The 19,076-nt window shown below is 36.0% G+C and overlaps 1 protein-coding gene and 1 long non-coding RNA gene across 4 annotated transcripts; one reads left to right on the top strand and one right to left on the bottom strand.

Annotated features, from left to right (window-relative positions):
• The first annotated feature begins 364 nt into the window (after positions 1–364).
• Positions 365–14,990, top strand: POK2 (phragmoplast orienting kinesin 2). Of its 2 annotated transcripts, XM_020377206.3 has the most exons (38): positions 365–629; positions 733–1,369; positions 1,476–1,631; positions 1,717–1,800; positions 2,349–2,468; positions 2,602–2,715; positions 2,793–2,885; positions 2,998–3,158; positions 3,239–3,313; positions 3,408–3,495; positions 3,581–3,639; positions 3,735–3,798; positions 3,893–3,958; positions 4,038–4,232; positions 4,692–4,796; positions 4,883–5,118; positions 5,198–5,267; positions 5,359–5,421; positions 5,701–5,745; positions 5,827–5,906; positions 6,018–6,066; positions 6,343–8,022; positions 8,140–8,574; positions 8,940–11,093; positions 11,605–11,712; positions 11,796–11,917; positions 12,052–12,139; positions 12,232–12,306; positions 12,483–12,725; positions 12,813–12,911; positions 13,120–13,197; positions 13,275–13,327; positions 13,463–13,574; positions 13,673–13,783; positions 14,070–14,240; positions 14,321–14,386; positions 14,483–14,602; positions 14,692–14,990. In XM_020377206.3, the coding sequence occupies exons 2-38, from the start codon at positions 734–736 to the stop codon at positions 14,827–14,829; spliced, it is 8,412 nt and encodes a 2,803-aa protein (XP_020232795.2). In that variant the 5' UTR covers positions 365–629; position 733; the 3' UTR covers positions 14,830–14,990. The 2 variants fall into 2 exon arrangements, with proteins under 2 accessions (XP_020232795.2, XP_082927263.1); XM_083071137.1 differs by having other exon boundaries at positions 14,321–14,602.
• On the bottom strand, positions 14,012–14,822 carry LOC145955857 (uncharacterized). 2 transcript variants are annotated; one of them, XR_014432587.1, is made up of 2 exons: positions 14,682–14,822; positions 14,012–14,539 (listed from the first exon to the last, which is right to left on the bottom strand). It is a non-coding gene; the product is annotated as an uncharacterized LOC145955857 (long non-coding RNA). The 2 variants fall into 2 exon arrangements; XR_014432588.1 differs by having other exon boundaries at positions 14,012–14,564; positions 14,682–14,821.
• Positions 14,991–19,076: the final 4,086 nt, after the last annotated feature.

The following is a 19,076-nucleotide window of genomic DNA, read 5'->3' as shown; positions in this document are numbered from 1 at the left end:
AATATGAATCAGTTATTTTTTAAAATAAGTTTATAGAAATGCATAGATGACTTGAGACAAATACATATTTTCATATTACTTTTTTTTTGTCAGATAATAATTCCGAAACCTATATGGCCCAAGTCCATGCAGAAAAATGGAGAAAATAGTAATAGAAATGGACCCAACGTAAGTCACGTCCAAGATAGTAAAGGGCCGTCGTACGGTCGTAGAACCACGACACCATCTAGCCGTTGAAAATTTGAATCCTTGTTGTAATTAAAGTGTCCCACTTTGAATGACCAAAATGCCCCATCATTTCAAATCCCCAAACCGCGATTACGTTTAACTTTACACATTTTTGAATTCTGGATCAAATCTCAGCCGTTCACTTCAAAGACCCTTTTCCTTACATCGATTTCAACTGCGATTTTCAAATCAAATCCTCACAGCGAGAGTGAGCGAGTGTGTGTGTGAGAGAGAGTGACTTGGATCTATGTCGAACTTGAACGTTCCAGTTCAATCTCAAATCCCTAGCCACAACATCTCGTTGAACTCAGATTGAAGCAACAACGAAAACCAAAGCGAAATTCACCACTCCTCAATCAAATTCGTCGCTTCGGAATCTTGTTCTGCAACTCCTCCTTCAGGTACTGCCAAGTGCGAATTCATTTCGCAATTCGAGACTCACTTTCTTTTCTTATATAATTTTTGATTAATTCTGCGCCATTCGTGAATTTTCATGTGCGTTAGAATGCTGAGGGATTTCAAGCTCCCACGCCGAAACCCTGGCAAACACGAAGAACCGGAGAATGTAAATCCCTGCGATTCATCCACCACAGTTCCGAGGCACGCGGAAGGTTCTAGACCTCCGTTGAACACTATTCAATTTCAAGAACTCGATGCGCATTGCGAAAGCAAGGTTGAGAGGACTCCTTCGAAGGCCAATAACAAAGGTCGCGGAGGAGGAGCTGAGCTTCGCACGCCGGATAAGCACGGAGGAGGGAGCATGCTGTGGAAAAACCGGTTCGGCTGGAACCACAAGAACGACGCCGTTTCGTCCTTTGGCGACGATAGGCGAGGATCCGGCGTCGGAAATGTCACTCCTCGCGTGCCTCGCACCACGGGGAGAGCTTCTTCGAGTGCCGCGGCTTACTCTGAGAGCAATTCCACGCAGAGCACTCCGACTAAGAGTGTGACTAAGCCGCCGCCGAGCTCTGTTCGGAGCAAGGCCGATGGAGGCTTCAGTGCTCGTTTGGGGAACTATGCTGCATTGTATAAAGGGGTTCCCAGTTCGGCTTGCGCGCCGCCCACGGTTGTTAACACGGTCGAAGTGCCTCACTTTGATCTCAAGGAAGATTCTTCGTTTTGGATTAACCACAATGTACAGGTGAGTGATCGGATATCTTCGATTCAGCTGATTCAGATTGGATGAGGAGGTTTATTGAATTCTGGTGCTTATTGCGATTTGTGGCGTGGGTTTTCGTTGCTTGTAGGTTATTATTCGTGTTCGTCCTCTCAATAACATGGAGCGATGTTCACAAGGGTATAACAGATGCTTGAAACAAGAAAGCTCTCAGTGCATTACTTGGATTGGACAGCCGGAAAACCGGTTTACCTTTGATCATGTTGCATGTGAAACCATAGACCAGGTGTGGTTACATTGAAAAGATTTTTTTGCGGTGCTAATTTCTTGGGAGGAAGTTGTTAATTTCTGCCTGATTCATGGTCTTGTAGGAAATGATTTTCAGATTGGCTGGTCTTCCAATGGTAGAGAACTGTCTATCAGGATATAATAGTTGTATGTTTGCGTATGGACAGGTAATATATTGAACTTAGCCGCTTTTTGAGATGTAATTATCTTTTCTGTTGGTACTTGTCCTTATTAGTAAAGTAAGATTTAGGCACTTTAAACACATAGAGAAACAACAGAATATGCCATAGGTTCCAAGTCAAAAGAAATTAAAAATGAAAATTGTGATATCATTTGTAATATATGTTAGTATTTGCTTGGCTGACTCCTTAGTTTTCCCATCACCAAACAGTGATGTTCAACTCCAACTTTTCATGCATCATAAATTAGGAGGTTAGGTTTGTTACTGCCATATCGACTCATGTCCATAGGAATATGTGCAGTTCTGTGAATCAGGGATCATAAAAGCCTAGCACAGCTTAAATCTTTTTCAGTCTTTTTATGCACCATTTTAGCTCCTTTGGCAGTAAATGGATCATTTATCACAAAGTTGTCTGGTGTAAAATCTATGTCGTCTGTTGAGAGGTGGTATGCTCTGGTGTCGTATAGCATAACTAGAAATACACGGACATTGTTTTAACTGTAAGATGATGAATGAGTTTTTTTAATTTTGCAGACGGGAAGTGGGAAAACATATACGATGCTCGGTGACATTGAAGATTTAGATGTGAAGCCAAGTACCCAGCGTGGAATGACACCACGTATATTTGAGTTTTTGTTTGCCAGGATACAAGCTGTAAATTCATCATTTGTGGCTAATTCAGTTTTTATATATAACTTAAGAACCCGGTTCTTATAACAAGTATTGATCATTAATGCATATTTCTGCCCTTATTTTTTACTTTTGTTCTCTCCCACTGAATTTCCAGGAAGAGGAAAGCCGAAGAGATGAGAACTTAAAATACAACTGCAAGTGTTCCTTTTTGGAGATTTACAATGAACAAATTACAGATTTACTTGATCCCTGCTCTACTAATTTGCTAGTAAGTGTTGTTCTTCACTTATCAGATGACTGTCAAAGCATTTTTGATTATTTCTCAATCCTCCTTTTCTTTAATAGCTGCGTGAGGATGTCAAGAAAGGTGTTTATGTTGAAAATTTATCCGAGTTTGAGGTTCAAAGTGTGAGTGACATTATAAGGCTTCTAACTCAGGTACTAGTTTACAGGAATCCCATACAATTTCCTTTCTTTGTTATTTAAATGAACACATATATTTGTTCTGAAATGCACTTTCTTGCATTAAGTTGTAGTTTCTGACATGTAGGGTTCCGCAAATAGAAAAGTTGCAGCAACAAACATGAATAGAGAGAGCAGTAGGTCCCACAGTGTTTTTACATGTGTAATTGAGAGCACATGGGAAAAGGATTCTACAACCAATTATCGTTTTGCCAGGTTAAACCTGGTTGATCTAGCTGGCTCAGAAAGGTATGTTATTAGTCTCTAGTGTTGGGGTTTGGGTTATGTATGTGCATGAAGTAACCAAATTATCATTATTTATACAACAGACAGAAGACTTCTGGTGCTGAGGGGGAGCGTTTAAAAGAAGCAGCTAACATCAATAAATCGCTATCTACCTTGGGGTATTTATAAATTCATAAATTAATACATAAGATTTCAATTGTCTTATTTCTTTTTACTCATTGACTCACAAGTATTCTCTAATCATTCCTGCAGACATGTTATTATGATACTAGTGGACGTGGCAAATGGGAAGCAGAGGCATGTCCCTTACAGAGATTCTAGACTAACGTTTCTTCTTCAGGTTGATTTATGTGCTGGTTTCCTTTGAATCTTTAGTCCCAGGGCTCTTTTATATTCATCACTTCTTTCTTGGCATAAAATGGCAGGACTCTCTTGGTGGAAACTCGAAAACAATGATCATTGCCAATGTGAGCCCTTCTATCTGGTAGGTTCATTCATCTGAAACTATATTTTCCTTTATTGAAATTTTACAGCTTACCATAGATGCTTGATGGAGCTTTACCCTATTCACCTTTGCAGCTGTGCTGCTGAAACATTGAATACACTTAAATTTGCTCAGAGAGCAAAGCTTATTCAAAATAATGTGAGTGCCATTCTACGATCAGTCTGAATTGCCTTCAAAGGAATGAATCTCATCAACCTATCACCTCTATATGTTCTTTATCTTATTCTTGTAGGCTGTGGTGAACGAAGATTCTACTGGGGATGTAGTTGCTTTACAACATCAAATTCGGCTTTTGAAGGTAGTATCAGTTATTTCTTGTAATATAAGCTTTGTGTGAGAGATGATAATTGAACTCAAATGGTGGAATTTTGGGGCAGGAAGAGCTTTCTACCCTCAAACGACGTCAGAATGTCTCCAGATCCTTGTCATTTTCTTTGACATCTGTCAAAGATATAAAGAAATCACTAGAACTTGAAGACTTTTGTCTAGAAAATGCACCCGACATGGTTGACCAAAATGAAGATATTATGCCTGATTATGAATCCAATAGCATCAGAATGTCCCACAAACAGGTATACTTGGTTAGGCTTTGATATGTTAATGAAGGCCAGGGGAATGACAATTTTATATTGAAGATTGAACCAATATTTCTATTATTTTCATGCCTTTGTAATTGTAATTTATCATTTGTTTTATAAGAGAAGAGAGAACTGTTTCCAAGTAAAATGAGATGTCGTGATTATGTTATTATCTTCTATGGGAGGGTGGGCCTTGGTGGAATGAAAAGGTAATGTCTTGTGACTTGTCCGAAGTTTTAGCTGCGGAAACAACCTCTCCACTTACAGGGCTACAGAGCACAATTGGCCCTACCAAGATCCACCATGATGGTGGAATTCTTGTGCATTGACCTGCTTCTGGCTAAACTAAAATGAATATACCGCTAGTATGATTGTTAGCATCAATCATGTAGTTTTATTTCCCTCGCACCTTCATTTATTTATATATTCAATTCAAAATCATTTGTGGCTCAGTTAAAATCACTGGAGACAACTCTTGCTGGTGCTTTGAGAAGGGAACAGATGGCAGAAATTTCTATTAAGCAACTAGAAGCTGAAATTGAACAATTAAACCGTTTGGTATTTCTCTAACAAAGTCTTCTTGCTATAGAAGTTTTATATTTCAAATGTCTTCACTTTTTATTCATAAATCTTCTGTCACTCAGGTTCGTCAAAGAGAGGAGGATACTAGGAGTTGTAAAATGATGCTTAGGTTTCGTGAAGACAAAATTCGTAGATTGGAATCCCGTCTTTCTGGTTCAGTTCCTACAGAAACATTTTTGCAGGAAGAGAATAAAGCACTTTATGATGAGATTCAGATACTTCAGGGCAGACTTGATCGAAATCCTGAAGTTACTCGGTTTGCTGTGGAGAATATCAGGCTTCTAGACCAACTTAGAAGGTGATGTATCTTCTCTAACCAAGACAATGACTATGAAATGTTCTCGCTTTTTAGCAGATCCTTACTATTATTAGCACAGATATCAAGAGTTCTATGAAGAAGGTGAGAGAGAGATTCTTTTGACTGAAGTGTCTTCTTTAAGGGAACAGGTACTTGTGTTTCTGGATTTTAATACAAATAATTTCCCTTCTAGAATCCTTGCATTTAAGATTCTATGATTGAAAAACCTTTGTTCTGCAGTTGCTTCAGTACCATGGAAGAAACTTCATACAGGGTAATTCAAATCATGATATTGAACCTCAGGTCAGTCTTTAATTACCTAAAGCAGTTCATGAATTTCCATTCATTGAACATTTCATTCCCTTTTTGCTTGTTAAAACAAAATGTATGCTGAAATTGTGTTTCTAAACTGCACAGAGGGATATATTTGTATTGGTATGGTTGAAATACAGTCATTATTAGAATAGTAATCACTAATCAACTCATAAAATAGTCCATCTATTGAAGTGATAATTGAGTGTTCATGCGTATGCTAAAAAAGTTCAATATATTTCTAACAATTTCCATTTACTACTGGTGCAGAAAACTCAGTGCTGCAAGAAAGAAAATAACTCTGTTGATCTCGAGGTTTTATTCCTTCCTTCATAATAATTTAACCTTTTTGGTTGTTAAATTAGAAATGTGACCACTGCTGTTCATGGATTGCAGCTAAGAAACACCCTTGATGAGTTACAGGAATGCAGGCGTAATTTAAATTATTGCCTAGAGGAGAATGCAAAACTCAGTAGGTATGATTTTGGTACTCTTGTTGAAGTTCTTTTGGTTGAATGGAAGCAGATTGGAAATCCAAAATTTGGCTGTAAAAATCCTAATGTTTTTTTCATTGCATATTTATACAGGGAAATAGACTCTCTTCACTCAACACTAAGCAGCACAAATGCTACAAAGGTAGTTTTGTTATTCTGATTTCACATCTTTTCATTTTGTTCTTTACTACATTGTACAAATCTATAGGAGGAGGAGGATGTGAATGGTATTTGTGTGGAAAGCTTATGATGAACTCAATCATGTGGATTCTTTTGGACCTTTCATATTCCATACACATTATGGCTTTCTGCTACAATTTTTTATTTTATTTTTATCACTTCATATGTAGGATAGTTCTGTGACATGTGAAATAATGTTTTTTTTATTTTTTTTATTTTTTATCATTATTGTTTTCAGGTTTCTACAGAAGGATCATTTTGTGAAGCTCAGGCAGTTCCGCAGATCGGGCTGAAGCATGAAACTCAAGTGTTAAAACACACAGAAGATATTTTAAATTTGCAGCTGGAATTAGATATAATAAAGGTCATTCTGAAGGAAGAGAGGACTTTCCGTGGCCTATTGGAGGACCAAACAACATGCTTAAATCAGGAATTTCTGATGGCAAAAGACAAGCTTAAGCAAACAAGCAAGCAATTAGAAGATACAAATGATGATTTGAAAGAGGCAAAGTATGTTATTGAAGCTTTAGAATCACAGCATATATTATCTATCAAAGAGATAGAAGAGATGAGGAACAAGAACAACCATTATCTGGAGCTTATGGGGAAACAAGAACATGAAATCTTGACCTTGAAGAACCAACTTGCGTCTGAAGAGTTTAGAGATAATTTGCCTTCAAATCATGTGGAGTTTGAAAATGAGTCTCCCTTACAGGTAAAACTCAGAAGGATGCATAATTCTCTAGAAAAAGCCAAGCAACTGAACATGTCCTACCAAAATGATCGTGCATTCCAGATGTCCAATGAGGAAGAGATGGATGAAATCCGTCGGCAGGCTGAGGCCGAAACTGCTGAGGTGATTGTCTGTATGCAAGAAGAACTTGCCCTGCTCCAGGATCAAGTAAATGATGGTCATTTAAAGGAAATTGAAATGAAAGAGAGTATGTTGCATCTGGAAACTGAATTGAAGGAGGTGCAACAAAAATTGCTTACTACTATTGATGATAATCGATGTTTAAAGGAAGAGCTTGGCCAAAAAGATATAGAACTCATATCACTGGTTGAAGAATGGGAATTATTGACCACTGAGATTCAAGAGATTCTTGTTGATGGATGTGAGGCACTTGTTGATGCATCTAATGAACTTGGTCATATAAGCAATTCATTTCCACAGAAAAGGATCTGGATTTCTGAACAAGTTGGCATGATAGTTAGAAAAATCTCTGAAAAGGAATTGTTAATTGATGAACTCAGAAGATGTTTGGAAGATGCAAGCAATAAAAGAAGTGACATGGAGTGTATGCTGAAGTCCTTAAGAAGTGCAGCATTAGTGATTACTGAATCCCACCAGAAAGAGTGTGCTGAAAAAGAAAAAGAAATTCTACTATTGATCTCACAGCTGAGCGAAAAAACATCTACTGTGAAACAACTGAAGGAGCAGTTGATAATGGCAGAAGATCGTATTAGAGAAGCATCAAATTGTGCAACAGTGGCTTTTGTAGTTGTGAATAGATTGTCAGAAGTGAATATTGGGTACCTTGATGATCTAAAGCATAAGGGTATTCTGCTTAGTGAACTAGTAGAGACTAATAACAGGATGGATGCCCTTCTCATTGACCAATCCACTTCACTTAGTCAAGCAGAGAGACAGATAGCAGAGTTGCTGGAAAGGTGTAATGAATTATCGCAGAAGTTGTCTGAGGAGCAAGAGCATTCTTTTGCTTTAGAACAAAAGCTTGAAGATTTTGAAAAGAATGCCATTTCAAAGACAAGGGAGCAGCTAGCAACATTACAAGATGGTGTCTCTTCAATCAGGTCATGCATGACCTCTTTTGCAGACCATTCAGAAAGTCTGAATAATAGAAATTCAATGGATGCATGCACATCAGACTATGATGGTATTTGTGGTAAACCAAGGGTAAGCTAATGCTGCTTTCTGATAGATTTACTTTAGGTAATGCCAAGTTTATTTCATTCATGTCAGTGGTCAGTGAATGGTTTTTATTCAGTATTTGCTATTTTGGCATTGTTGCAGACAATTTCTGAAACACATCAAAACCGTGATTCAGATCCCATTTCTATTGAAGAACCTCTAGTTGATCTGGCTGATTTGGTCAAAAATGAATATGATAAGAAAGAAAAGGAATCAAGAAGAGTATGCAAGGATGTGCATGAAAAAGATGTTACGATTACACTTTTGAGAAAAGAAATAGAATGTGCTCTTGAAAGCTTAAAAGAAGTGCAATATGAAATGGCCAAATTACATGAAGAGAAAAAGGAAATGTCATTGTGTGAAAAGAAGAGTCAGCAAAGCATAGGATGCCTCACAAATCAGATACTTTTCCTGCAAGAAGCTATGAACCAGTTTGAAGAGCAGTCCAAACTGAAGATTGAAGCACTCAGTCACAAACTTAGAGGCCTGGAGAAACCTCTGAAAGAAGTTGGCTCCCATTGGTATCAGAAGAAAGAGGTAATCCTTTTTGCACATTAAATATATTGTCCAGTTTTTGAACCTCTGTTGCTGTTTTCTCTCTCTTCCATTCACTAGAAAGTTGTGTTTGCTTTATGTTATTCTTAGTGTTGAACTTGATTGTGCATTTACTTGCTTTTCTTGTTGTCATGAGCTTTTCCCATTGATGTTGATAGAAACTTGTTGACTACATAGCAGTAAGATGGCATGCATTTGCTAGTTATATGGCTAAAATACTCTTCGAGACTTGGACGACCCTCCCCCTTGAGCTAGGGGGTTGAGTTAGGTGCAGTAATGCAGTTTTTTTATAATAAATAAAGTTAACATTCAATAGCTTCATGCACACTATGCTTTTTTCTTTGCAGTCACTTGAACTTGAAGTGGGAGAGGCAAAGATAGTTCAAGCTCAGACAGCTCAAGAGACATCTTGTATTCTTGCTAAATTTGGAGAAGCACAAGATACGATGAGAGAAGCAGACATTATGATCAATGGATTGGTGATAGCTAATGAGTCAATGAAGATTGATATAGAAAGACTGAAAGACAGAGAAAAGACATTGCTCAGTGAGAAGACCATACTAATCAGCAATGTTGAAAGCTTACAAACTGTTGTTGATTTGAAGAATAAAGAGATAGAGGACCTTGTTGAATCAAGTTTAGTAGAAACAAGGGATTTAATTGTTAAGTTGGATGATGTCATTAAAGAAGTCCAATTGGTGATGACAGAAAATTTCTGGTCTTTAGCTTGTGATTTAGAGTGCTTCAAGTCTCAATTTTTATATTCCACTAAGTTGATACAGCCATGGCTTGAGAAGATATGGTCTGAGATAATTTTTAAAGATTGTGCAATGTCTGTGCTGCATCTCTGTCACATGGGTATTTTACTGGAAACAGTAACAGGGATGCATGCCGAAAATGGCTTGCTTTCACATGGCTTGTGTGAATCAAACTCTGTCATCAGTGATTTGAAGGAACATAATTATAGGACAAAGCAAGAGCTTGATATGTGCAGAATCTTGAAAGGGAAACTGCTGGCTGACATCAAGAACAGTTTTGATCGCATTACTAAGAAAGAATTTGAAGCTGGAGAGATCACCATCAAGCTAAACACTTTTGCTAAAAACATATCAGACCTACAGCTTCAGGAGGAGATGATGTTGCAAAGGTCGAATGAAATGGGATCCCAACTTGCTAAGCTGATGAGGGAATTGGATGTGAGTAATACAGATATTGTGACATCCCTTTTAGATCAAGAGAAACTACTAAAACAGAAAGTAGATGCCATTGAATCTCAAGCTGAATTTTTAATGGCAGATTGGTATGCCAAAGACTTTGAGTCACTTATCCATGCTTCTGAACTAAAAAATATGTCATGTAATATAGCTAGTATGGAGGAACATTTTGTCAAGTACTCTATATTAATTGAGCAACTGAAGACAGAAACAATCTTTTCTAAAGTAGAAACCGAGTTAGCAGAACAAATTTTGATGGATAAGGAAGCTGAAGTTTCCCTTTTAGAAAGAGAAATTCAGCAGACAAAAGTGGAAAGGCAGGACCTAATGACAGAATTGAACCGGAAGGTCTCAAGGATTACCGAGATGGGTGAAGTAAACAAGGTCCTAGAACAAAATATTGAGTTTCTAAAGGATGTTTCTTGTTCAAATAATGCATTGAAGGGTGAACTTGTTGAAGTTAAGGAGGCAAAGAAAAGACTGCTGGATAAGATTCTTGATCTAGAAGCTGATTATGATAAATTGATTGGTGATGTCATAGAGAAGGATGTGGCTTCTGAATTTTCTTTCCATCAGATTTCTTTTCTTGAGCAACAAAATGTGGAGTTCAAGAAAGTAAATTATATTTTGGAAAATTCATCTTGCAGACTTAAGAATGAGCTGAACCTAAAGGATTCTGAGTTAACTAGAATGCAGAGCTTACTGCAGGTTGAGTTATCCAGAAAGGATGATGTAATAAAAGGACTGTTGTATGATCTGAGCTTACTGCAAGAATCTGCATCTAACAATAAAGACCAAAAGGATGAAATTGAAAAAATTGTAGCTACAATGGAAGCATTAGAAGTGGAGCTTGCTGGTAAATCAGATGAACTTGCTGACGTTGTTGCAAACTGTCAATTGCTTGAAGCTCAGTTGCAGCGCAAATCAGACATAATTACAGCTCTTGAGTTGGATCTCTCAAAAGAACGTGAGGCTCTAAAGCTGCAAGTCAGTGAAAATCAAGAACTTCGAACAAATATTGAAGATGCCTTGGCAGCAAGAATACTGGCTGACAATGAGCTGACAGAAAGAATGAAGATAACAGAGAGCCTGGAAGATGAAATCCTTGAAATGAACAGTGTTACTAACCAAATGAATGATTCAATTAAAAACCTGAGTAGTGATCTGGATGAACTCACTATCGAGAGGGATCAACTTCAGGCTCAAGTAATTTGCCTCAAAAACAGGCTTGAAAAAGCTGAAGCACAAGTTGAAGCTAACGAAGCAATTGCTCAAGAAGCTCAGAAGGTAATGGTTTTATCTATTAATAACGCAGCATGTCTTCCTTTCATGACATTATTATCCAATAATTCATGACTCAACATGAAGAACTTTGTTATGTACTATCATGTCTTAAGGAGTTGTATCTTCAACAGGTCTAACGTGTCAACATCTTTTTTTTTTTTAAATGTCAAATGATATGGCTTGCCATATCAATTTGTGATTTTCACTTTTTATGGTTTTATTGAAAAAGAAAACTGCACATTTTTCAACACTGGCATCTATACAATTTCAAATGCAATTAGTTAAAGTGAGAATCATAAACCTTTTGTGATTAATGTGCCAAAGAAAGCAAAATGTATAGTACAATTATGATTTTGATAACCTAACATTAAAAATTTGGTATTTGAAAAATAATTTTTCCCGTGCTCATTGATTTGCTTCTACTCTAGGAATAAAGCAGTCAAAAGAAAAGAATAGCGAACTGGCTGAATGATTGTTTTCTTCCTTGTTTCTGTCTGAAATTTGTTAATTACAGGTGGCAGAAACAAGAAAAATTTATGCTGAAGATAGAGAAGAAGAGGTGAAACTTCTAGAGAGATCTGTTGAAGAGCTGGAAAATACTATAAATGTACTAGAAAACAAAGTGAGTTGTCATTTTGTTCTGGTGATATTTGACAACTTTGTCTACCTCCTTAGGTATCACAGTTCCTTAATTATTTTGTTCAGGTTGACATCATTAAAGGAGAAGCAGAACGACAGCGGCTGCAAAGAGAAGATCTAGAGTTGGAGCTACATGCATTAAAAGATCAGATGCAAAATGTCAGAAATGCTGATGGTGACATAAGAAGGTTTTGGCTACTTATTCCCTACCTTTTTTTTGTGTGTATATAACGGGTCTTTATCATAGGCAAAATATGAACTGTGCTAATCTATAAATCATGAATATAAAATATTTTTCTTGTTTCTATTTCAATTCATGTAGATTTTTGGAAGAAAAAGAGAAAAGCCTCAACGATGCCCTAAATCACATACAAGTTCTTAAGAGGGAGTTGACCGGAAAGGATACGGAGGTAGGATTTCTACAGCATGACTAACCATGTCTGTTGGATTGAAGTTTCTGATAACAGATAAAATTTAATTTTTTTGTGGCTGTCTCTGACAGATTCAACAAATGAAAGCTCATATTTCAGAGCTGAATTTGCATGCTGAAGCACAGGCCAAGGAGTACAAGCAAAAAGTTAGTAATTATATTGAATAAAATGTTCTTGGATGTTATTAGTTATAATAAAATGTTCTAGGATGTTATTAGTTATAATTTTGTAGCTCAGCAGTACCAACTATGCAGACAGATCAATCTTGCATTCTTTCCTTACAAGATAATTATACTTATATTATATCTTAACTTTAAATCAGTTCAAAGCATTGGAAGCCATGGCTGAACAAGTCAAACCTGAGGGGCTTTCTACCCATTCCATCGGTGCTTTGTCAAACAAGTCCGAGAAGAATGCCACCAAATCTCGAGGTTCTGGTTCTCCTTTCAAATGCATTGGGTTGGGCTTGACACAACAGATAAAGTATGAGAAGGTTGAAGAGCTGGCTGCTGCAAGACAGCGCATTGAAGAACTAGAATCCCAGGCAGCATGTCGACAGAGAGAGGTTGACTTTTCTATTCAGCTGCATATTCGGCAGTAGTTGGCTTTTGCTTTATGGGCCTCAATATGTTTCTTCCTCTTCTTTGTCCAGATATTTGCACTGAATGCCAAATTAGCAAATGCCGAGAGCATGACCCATGATGTCATTCGAGACTTACTTGGAGTAAAGTTGGATATGACCACTTGTGTGGTAAACTCATCTACTTTTAGCGATTTCTCTTAGCATGTCTTTGTGTTTTCATATTTCATGTTCGGGATACAGAGGAAAATCTAACTTTAAATAGTTATGGGTATATGTTAGAAACAGGAATCATTCCCATAAAAGGTTTTTACCCAAGAATATTTAGAGTTCTATTCGCCCAATGACGCTCATCTTTAATTTAATATCCTTAATGTAGTCACTATTGGATGATGGTCAGCAAGCGGGGGAGATAACAGAGAAAGTTCAATTTCTTACTCTAGAGCCTCAAGACAAGGTGGTTTAAACTTTGGACTAGACTGCACTGTTATTATGGCTTAATTAAGCTAAAATTGCTATTTCATTCTGGAACAGGAAGTTATTAAACTAAAGCAGCAGCTGAATGAATTCATTGAAGAGAGGAAGGGGTAATTAAATTTCATATTCTTTTTTCTTTTTGAGAGGTGGGGTGGGGTTTGAGAATCAAATGCTAGATGCTAAGCAGGATTAGCTTTTCTTCCCTATACCCACAATTCTTATGATTCTGAATCCCCACCTGTCAGATGGCTGCAAGAAATGGACAGGAAACAAGCGGAATTGGTAGCTGTACAAATTGCATTGGAAAACCTTCGGCAGCGAGACCAGTTTCTAAATACTGAAAATGAAATGCTGAAGGTAGAAGATTTTAACTTTTATTCTTTCTGTTTTTTGTGCGGTTCGTTTTTCTTTCTTTCGTTTCTAATGGTTAGCCTTGCTACCCTCATTTTATGCAGACGGAAAATTCAAGTAAGAAGAATAAAATAATGGAACTGGAGGAAGAAATGAAAAAGTTGTCTGGTCAGCAAAATCTTCAGCAGCGTATTCATCATCATGCTAAAATTAAGGTAAGACGTCATCTTTTTTCTTTATTATCATGATGCTAAAAGGTTCAAGTAGATGTTGTACTTCCTACATTATTTTTGCAGCTCTAGATCTCAAACTATAGACAACAGATTTATACTAATCTTCTTAGTTAACAAGGATTAAATGATTTCTCTATGTCTAATATATTAAACATTTATTTTCTTATAAAATATTAGTAAGATGATTGTAAGAGCGTATAAGAGTGCTCGTAATTGGCAAGGTATCTTTGAATTCAATCTTGAAGCTGATCATGGAATTATTCAACAGGAGGAAAACAACAAGTTAAAGATACAGAACGAAGAACTCAGTGCAAAGCTGCGGAGAGCAGATATCTTCGTTTCGCGCGTCAAAGAAGACCTTGCTCGTCTTCGTGCTTCTGCCGGGGTGAAAACACGCATTGATATTGATGAGGAACAACGACTCATGATAAAACTGAAGGTCAGTTATCGAAGAAGTAATGTGTTGTACTCCAAGTAGCTAAATAAAATCTAAATTTAAATGAGTCAATAATGACACAGGAAATCGAGGAAGAAAAAGTACAATTAGCGCAGCAATTACTGAGATTGTCCACTAATGTTCTAAAGGTCAGGACAATGTTTTATGGTTCTTGCTCTGCCCCATCATGCTTTTCAATCTATTTTCAATGCAAATACTTACCGTTATTTATGCTTTACTTTCAGGTTGCTGGAATAGAAAGACCAACATCGGATGTAAATCCCTCTATGGCCGAGGAAGCCCTAAAGGAGCTCAAGAATAGGATAACTTCAATGGAAATGGAACAAGAAGATTTGAAATTTAAGGTAAGCAGATAATGCACCAAATTTGAGAAATTGGAATACGAATCCTTCTAGATCAAATTTTAAAGAACTTGTTGCTCACCTTTACTCAGAATAAAATTATTAACGAAAAGATTCGGTTATCTGAGCTCATGCCGCAAGCTTCTCCTTTGAACTCGAGATCTGAGGAGAATCGTTTAACTCCACCAAGGTCATCCTTAGCTCCATTCCTCTCCAGTTTTGATCGATAGTGAAGCGTGTTAGTTTTTTTATGTGTTTAGCCATTCATGTTATATTCTTTAATTATCTTGTAAATAACATGTATGTAGTCTACGTTGTAAATAATCTCTTTGCACAATTTTCAGAGGGCCATTAAAAATGAAATTATTCTTGAGATATTAAGTTTGACTAATTGATGAAGTATTAAGTAACTTTTAAATTTGATGAAATTATATGTTAGACTTGTGGTTAGACGTCGGAATAGATATATAAAGATTTAGCTTATTCTCATTTTCTACTTTAAAAAACTAAGATTAATTAAATTCAATGTACATTAAAAGTTAGTTTAATGTGTGATATTTCATCGAAATAAACCTTTTCATTCAACTTCCCACACGTTCCTATAGGAATAATTGTGAGAAACATAAAAATAAATTACCGGAAAATAATATTTCTATGAATGTTATTTTTAAATTAATAAACTAAATATAAGAAATTAACTTGTACACAAATGTGTTATAAATTTTCATTTGGGATTTTAATTGATTTTAAGGAATAAGTTTAAACAAATAAATAGAAGGTGAAGTAATTAAAAAGTTATATCAATGCAAAAACATGTTTAGATCAAACTTCATTAAATCTTTCCTTGTATAGTTCTAAGATCAATTATTTTTTAATTTGATGGGTTGATGTAGTGGTTAGACATTTTGCGTTCACACGTGATAATGATTTATGTAACGAAAAACTTAGGTTCGATCTTCATCGTGGGCAAAAATTTGTTGTATTAATAACAATTACAATATTATTAACGAGATTAGTTTCTAAATTAGTAGAATGAAAAAAAAACTTGTGGTAGGTCAAAAAAACTTTCATGATATTTAGTTTCTAAACTATGTTTATGTAGTCATGTAATCATTAAATAATTTTTAACCTTAACTTTCCAAGTATGATTGGTATGGTTTAAAATTTGATAAAAGAACATCCACCTCATTTTGGGAGTCGAATGAGATGGATGGAGGAGAGTAACTCAAAGAAAAAAAATGGTAATGAAATGAAGTAAGAGATGTAATGTGATATGATAGAAAATAAGGGGAGCTCATGTTTAAATAATCTATAAACTAGAGTCAATCTAATCCAACCAAATTATTTTGAGTTGGATTTTTTTTCTTCAATTTTTGGGTCAAAACCATTTTGTTCATGTACAAGTGGTATAATGTGAATTTTAATTTTCAAATATAACCCAACCTGTACTTATGACACATTATTAATTAATTATATATATATATATATATATATTAAATTAAAAAAATATAAAATTGCTTAATGCCTTAAACCTTACTTCAATTAACTATTTACCTTGCATGACAAACATGTACATAAAGAAGGAAATCCCTAATTCATTTCCCTTTCAAGTCTTTAAATTAGGGTTCTTAACTTACAATGTTCAATTATAATTACTTTCATGATCATACTATCATAATAATTGTCAACTTTTCTCTAATTTGAAATGAAGTTAACCTTTTTTTAGTTAATCTTGTAATTTGTAAATAATTAGAAATAAGTCGATGTTACTCCTTTATCACTAATTCTCATTTTTTGACTAGCAATTGTATAGTTAGAAGATTTAGAGCAAGTTGAACAAAAAGTTTTGTTCAAGTGAAATGTGAAGCATGTGATTGTCCTTTGTTGTGTTAACTCAAGATTTTGGTGCTAAGCTCAAGAGCTCTTGGAAAAAAGAGATCATCTTGCATCAAGCGTTACATGCATTCCCCCAACACCATTTTGGCAAAGAGTTCATTCATCTTATTTGCACTCTTGCTTCTAGTGCAAGGGCCTGGCGTTGGACATGATTTTAATGAGACGACACTTTTTGGTTTTATGCCAAGCTCACTTGTGAAGGAAGAACTATCTTTGACTTTTTGGGGGAACTTTAGTGGTTTTAGGTAAAGGTGTCAAAGTGAGTTCACATAGGTTGGTCTACCATAGGTTAGTGCTTTAAACAAATCAATTTAACTTAGCTCACTTTTTGGAAAGCAAGGAAAATTCCAACCTCGCTCGACCTACCATAGGTTGACACACCAGATTTTTTTAAAATTAAAAAATTAATTACATGTTTAGGATTTTAATAAAATAAAGAGTTACAATTCTTTCTATCAATAAGTCAAGTCTATCAATGATTCAAATACAAATACAAAAAAAAAATCAATCAAAATTTCAACCGATTACTACATAAAATATAAACATAGAATTTTTATTTTATTTTTTAGTTGTAGTGGGTAAATGAACCAACCTAACTCACTTAAGTTTATTAGAGAAAAAACTAAATAAGATTGAAGTGAATGGTGGAGCTCATTATGATTACTCAAGGATAAAATGAGTTGCAAGCGCGATGATACAATTGTACTATATAGTTGTTATATTCTAACAACCTAACAAATATCCTAACAAACTAATGATAAAATTATATTTCTTTATATTTACACATATAGTGCATATTTACAAACACCAATACCCCCCCCCCCCTTAAGCTCACATGGAAAGGTTTTTTTTTTGGAGGAAAATCCTTTTACATGAAGTTTGTCTTTAAGAACTTCAAATCTAGATGGAGAGAGAGGCTTGGTCAAGATATCGACCCATTGATCCAAGGCAGGAATATGATGAATCTAAAGTTGCTTAGCCAACCCCTTCTCACGAACAAAAAATCACAAATTTCCATGTGCTTAGTACAACTATGAAAAATAAGACTGTGAGCGATAGTTATAACGCTCATGTTGTCAAACAACAAGGTAAAATGAGAGAAACGAACATGTAGTTCCTTTAAAAAAGCTTGAATCTGAGTCAACTTAATAGTAGTTTGAGTAATAGCTTTGTATTCAGCCCTTGTACTTGACCATGTAGTAACTTGCTACTTTCGAGACCACAAAGATATCAAATTAGGTCTAAGAAAAATGGTAGAATTGTTGGAATTCCTTCCATAATTATTAACCACTAGTAAGTGGAAATTAATAATTTAATAAAACCAAGAGGCATGATCCTTTGAAGACCACCACTAGCATTAACATGAGTAATTGTGTAGTGGATTTTAATTATCCATTTTCTCATGAAGAGTCACCTCTTTATGAATGAAGACCCTTTCATCCCCTATGAATAGAGAGGCTTGTGAATTGGTGAGACATCCCATTTAATACAATCCTTTTTGAGAGAAAGAGAGAGTTTGAGAGATAATTGTTGTATCCGTGAGATAACCATCCAAGAGGGGTGGGATTCTTTGAGTGATCCTTTTGAGAAAAAGAGACCACTTGTAATCCTACTAATATAGTAGAGATCTTTTGCTAGACAAGGTCCCATGGTTTTTCCTTAGTCACATTGAGAAGGTTTCCCATGTTAAAGATTCCCAACAAGAACTAGAGGTAAAGCGTTTGTCATCTACATAAGAAGCCCAATTAACATCACACATGACACTTAAATTGAGTGGCTTCCCAATAGCAACAAGTCTTAAGTGAAGCAAAATTTGGACCTCAAATTTTGCTTTTAAGGGATAAATCCAAGTATATTTGGAAAAAACATCAACAAAGGCAATGTAATAAGTATATCCATAAAAACTAATCACATGAGAGTGGCCCCATAAGTTTGTGTAAATCAACTCCAATCAGAAATACCAGAAGGTAAATGATGAAATTTGCCAATAACATGAATTGTAAAAGTCAAAGGTATTTTTATTTACTAAACCAAGTTTACATTGAATGAGAACAAGCTTCAATACATGTAAATTGGGATGGCCTAGCTTAGTGTGCCAAAGAGTGCTAGAACTAGAAGTCAAAACAATAGGAGGTGGAACATCATCAAAACAAAAGAATTGTTAACACACACACACACACGCACACGCACGCACGCACGCACGCACACGCATGCACGCACACACACGCACACGCACACACGCACACACACACACACGCACACACACAAAGCACGCACATACACAGAGCACGCACACAGAGCACGCGCACGCGCACGCACACACATAGAGCACGCACGCGCACGCACACACACACCCACACGCACACACACACACACACACGCACATGCACACACACACACACGCGAACACACACACACACACGCACACACACACATATATATATATATATATATATATATATATACATATATATCATAGATAAGAATCTCCATGTCCATCATTCAAGCTGATGTTCCCTCTTCTATGATGTCAACACACACAGAGCATGCACATAGAGCACACACACAGAGCACGCGCACG

This window comes from Cajanus cajan, chromosome 3, assembly GCF_000230855.2.
Source record: "Cajanus cajan strain Asha chromosome 3, NIPB_CcT2T_4, whole genome shotgun sequence".
Lineage (NCBI taxonomy): Eukaryota > Viridiplantae > Streptophyta > Magnoliopsida > Fabales > Fabaceae > Cajanus > Cajanus cajan.
This window is presented reverse-complemented; position numbering and strand designations above follow the sequence as displayed.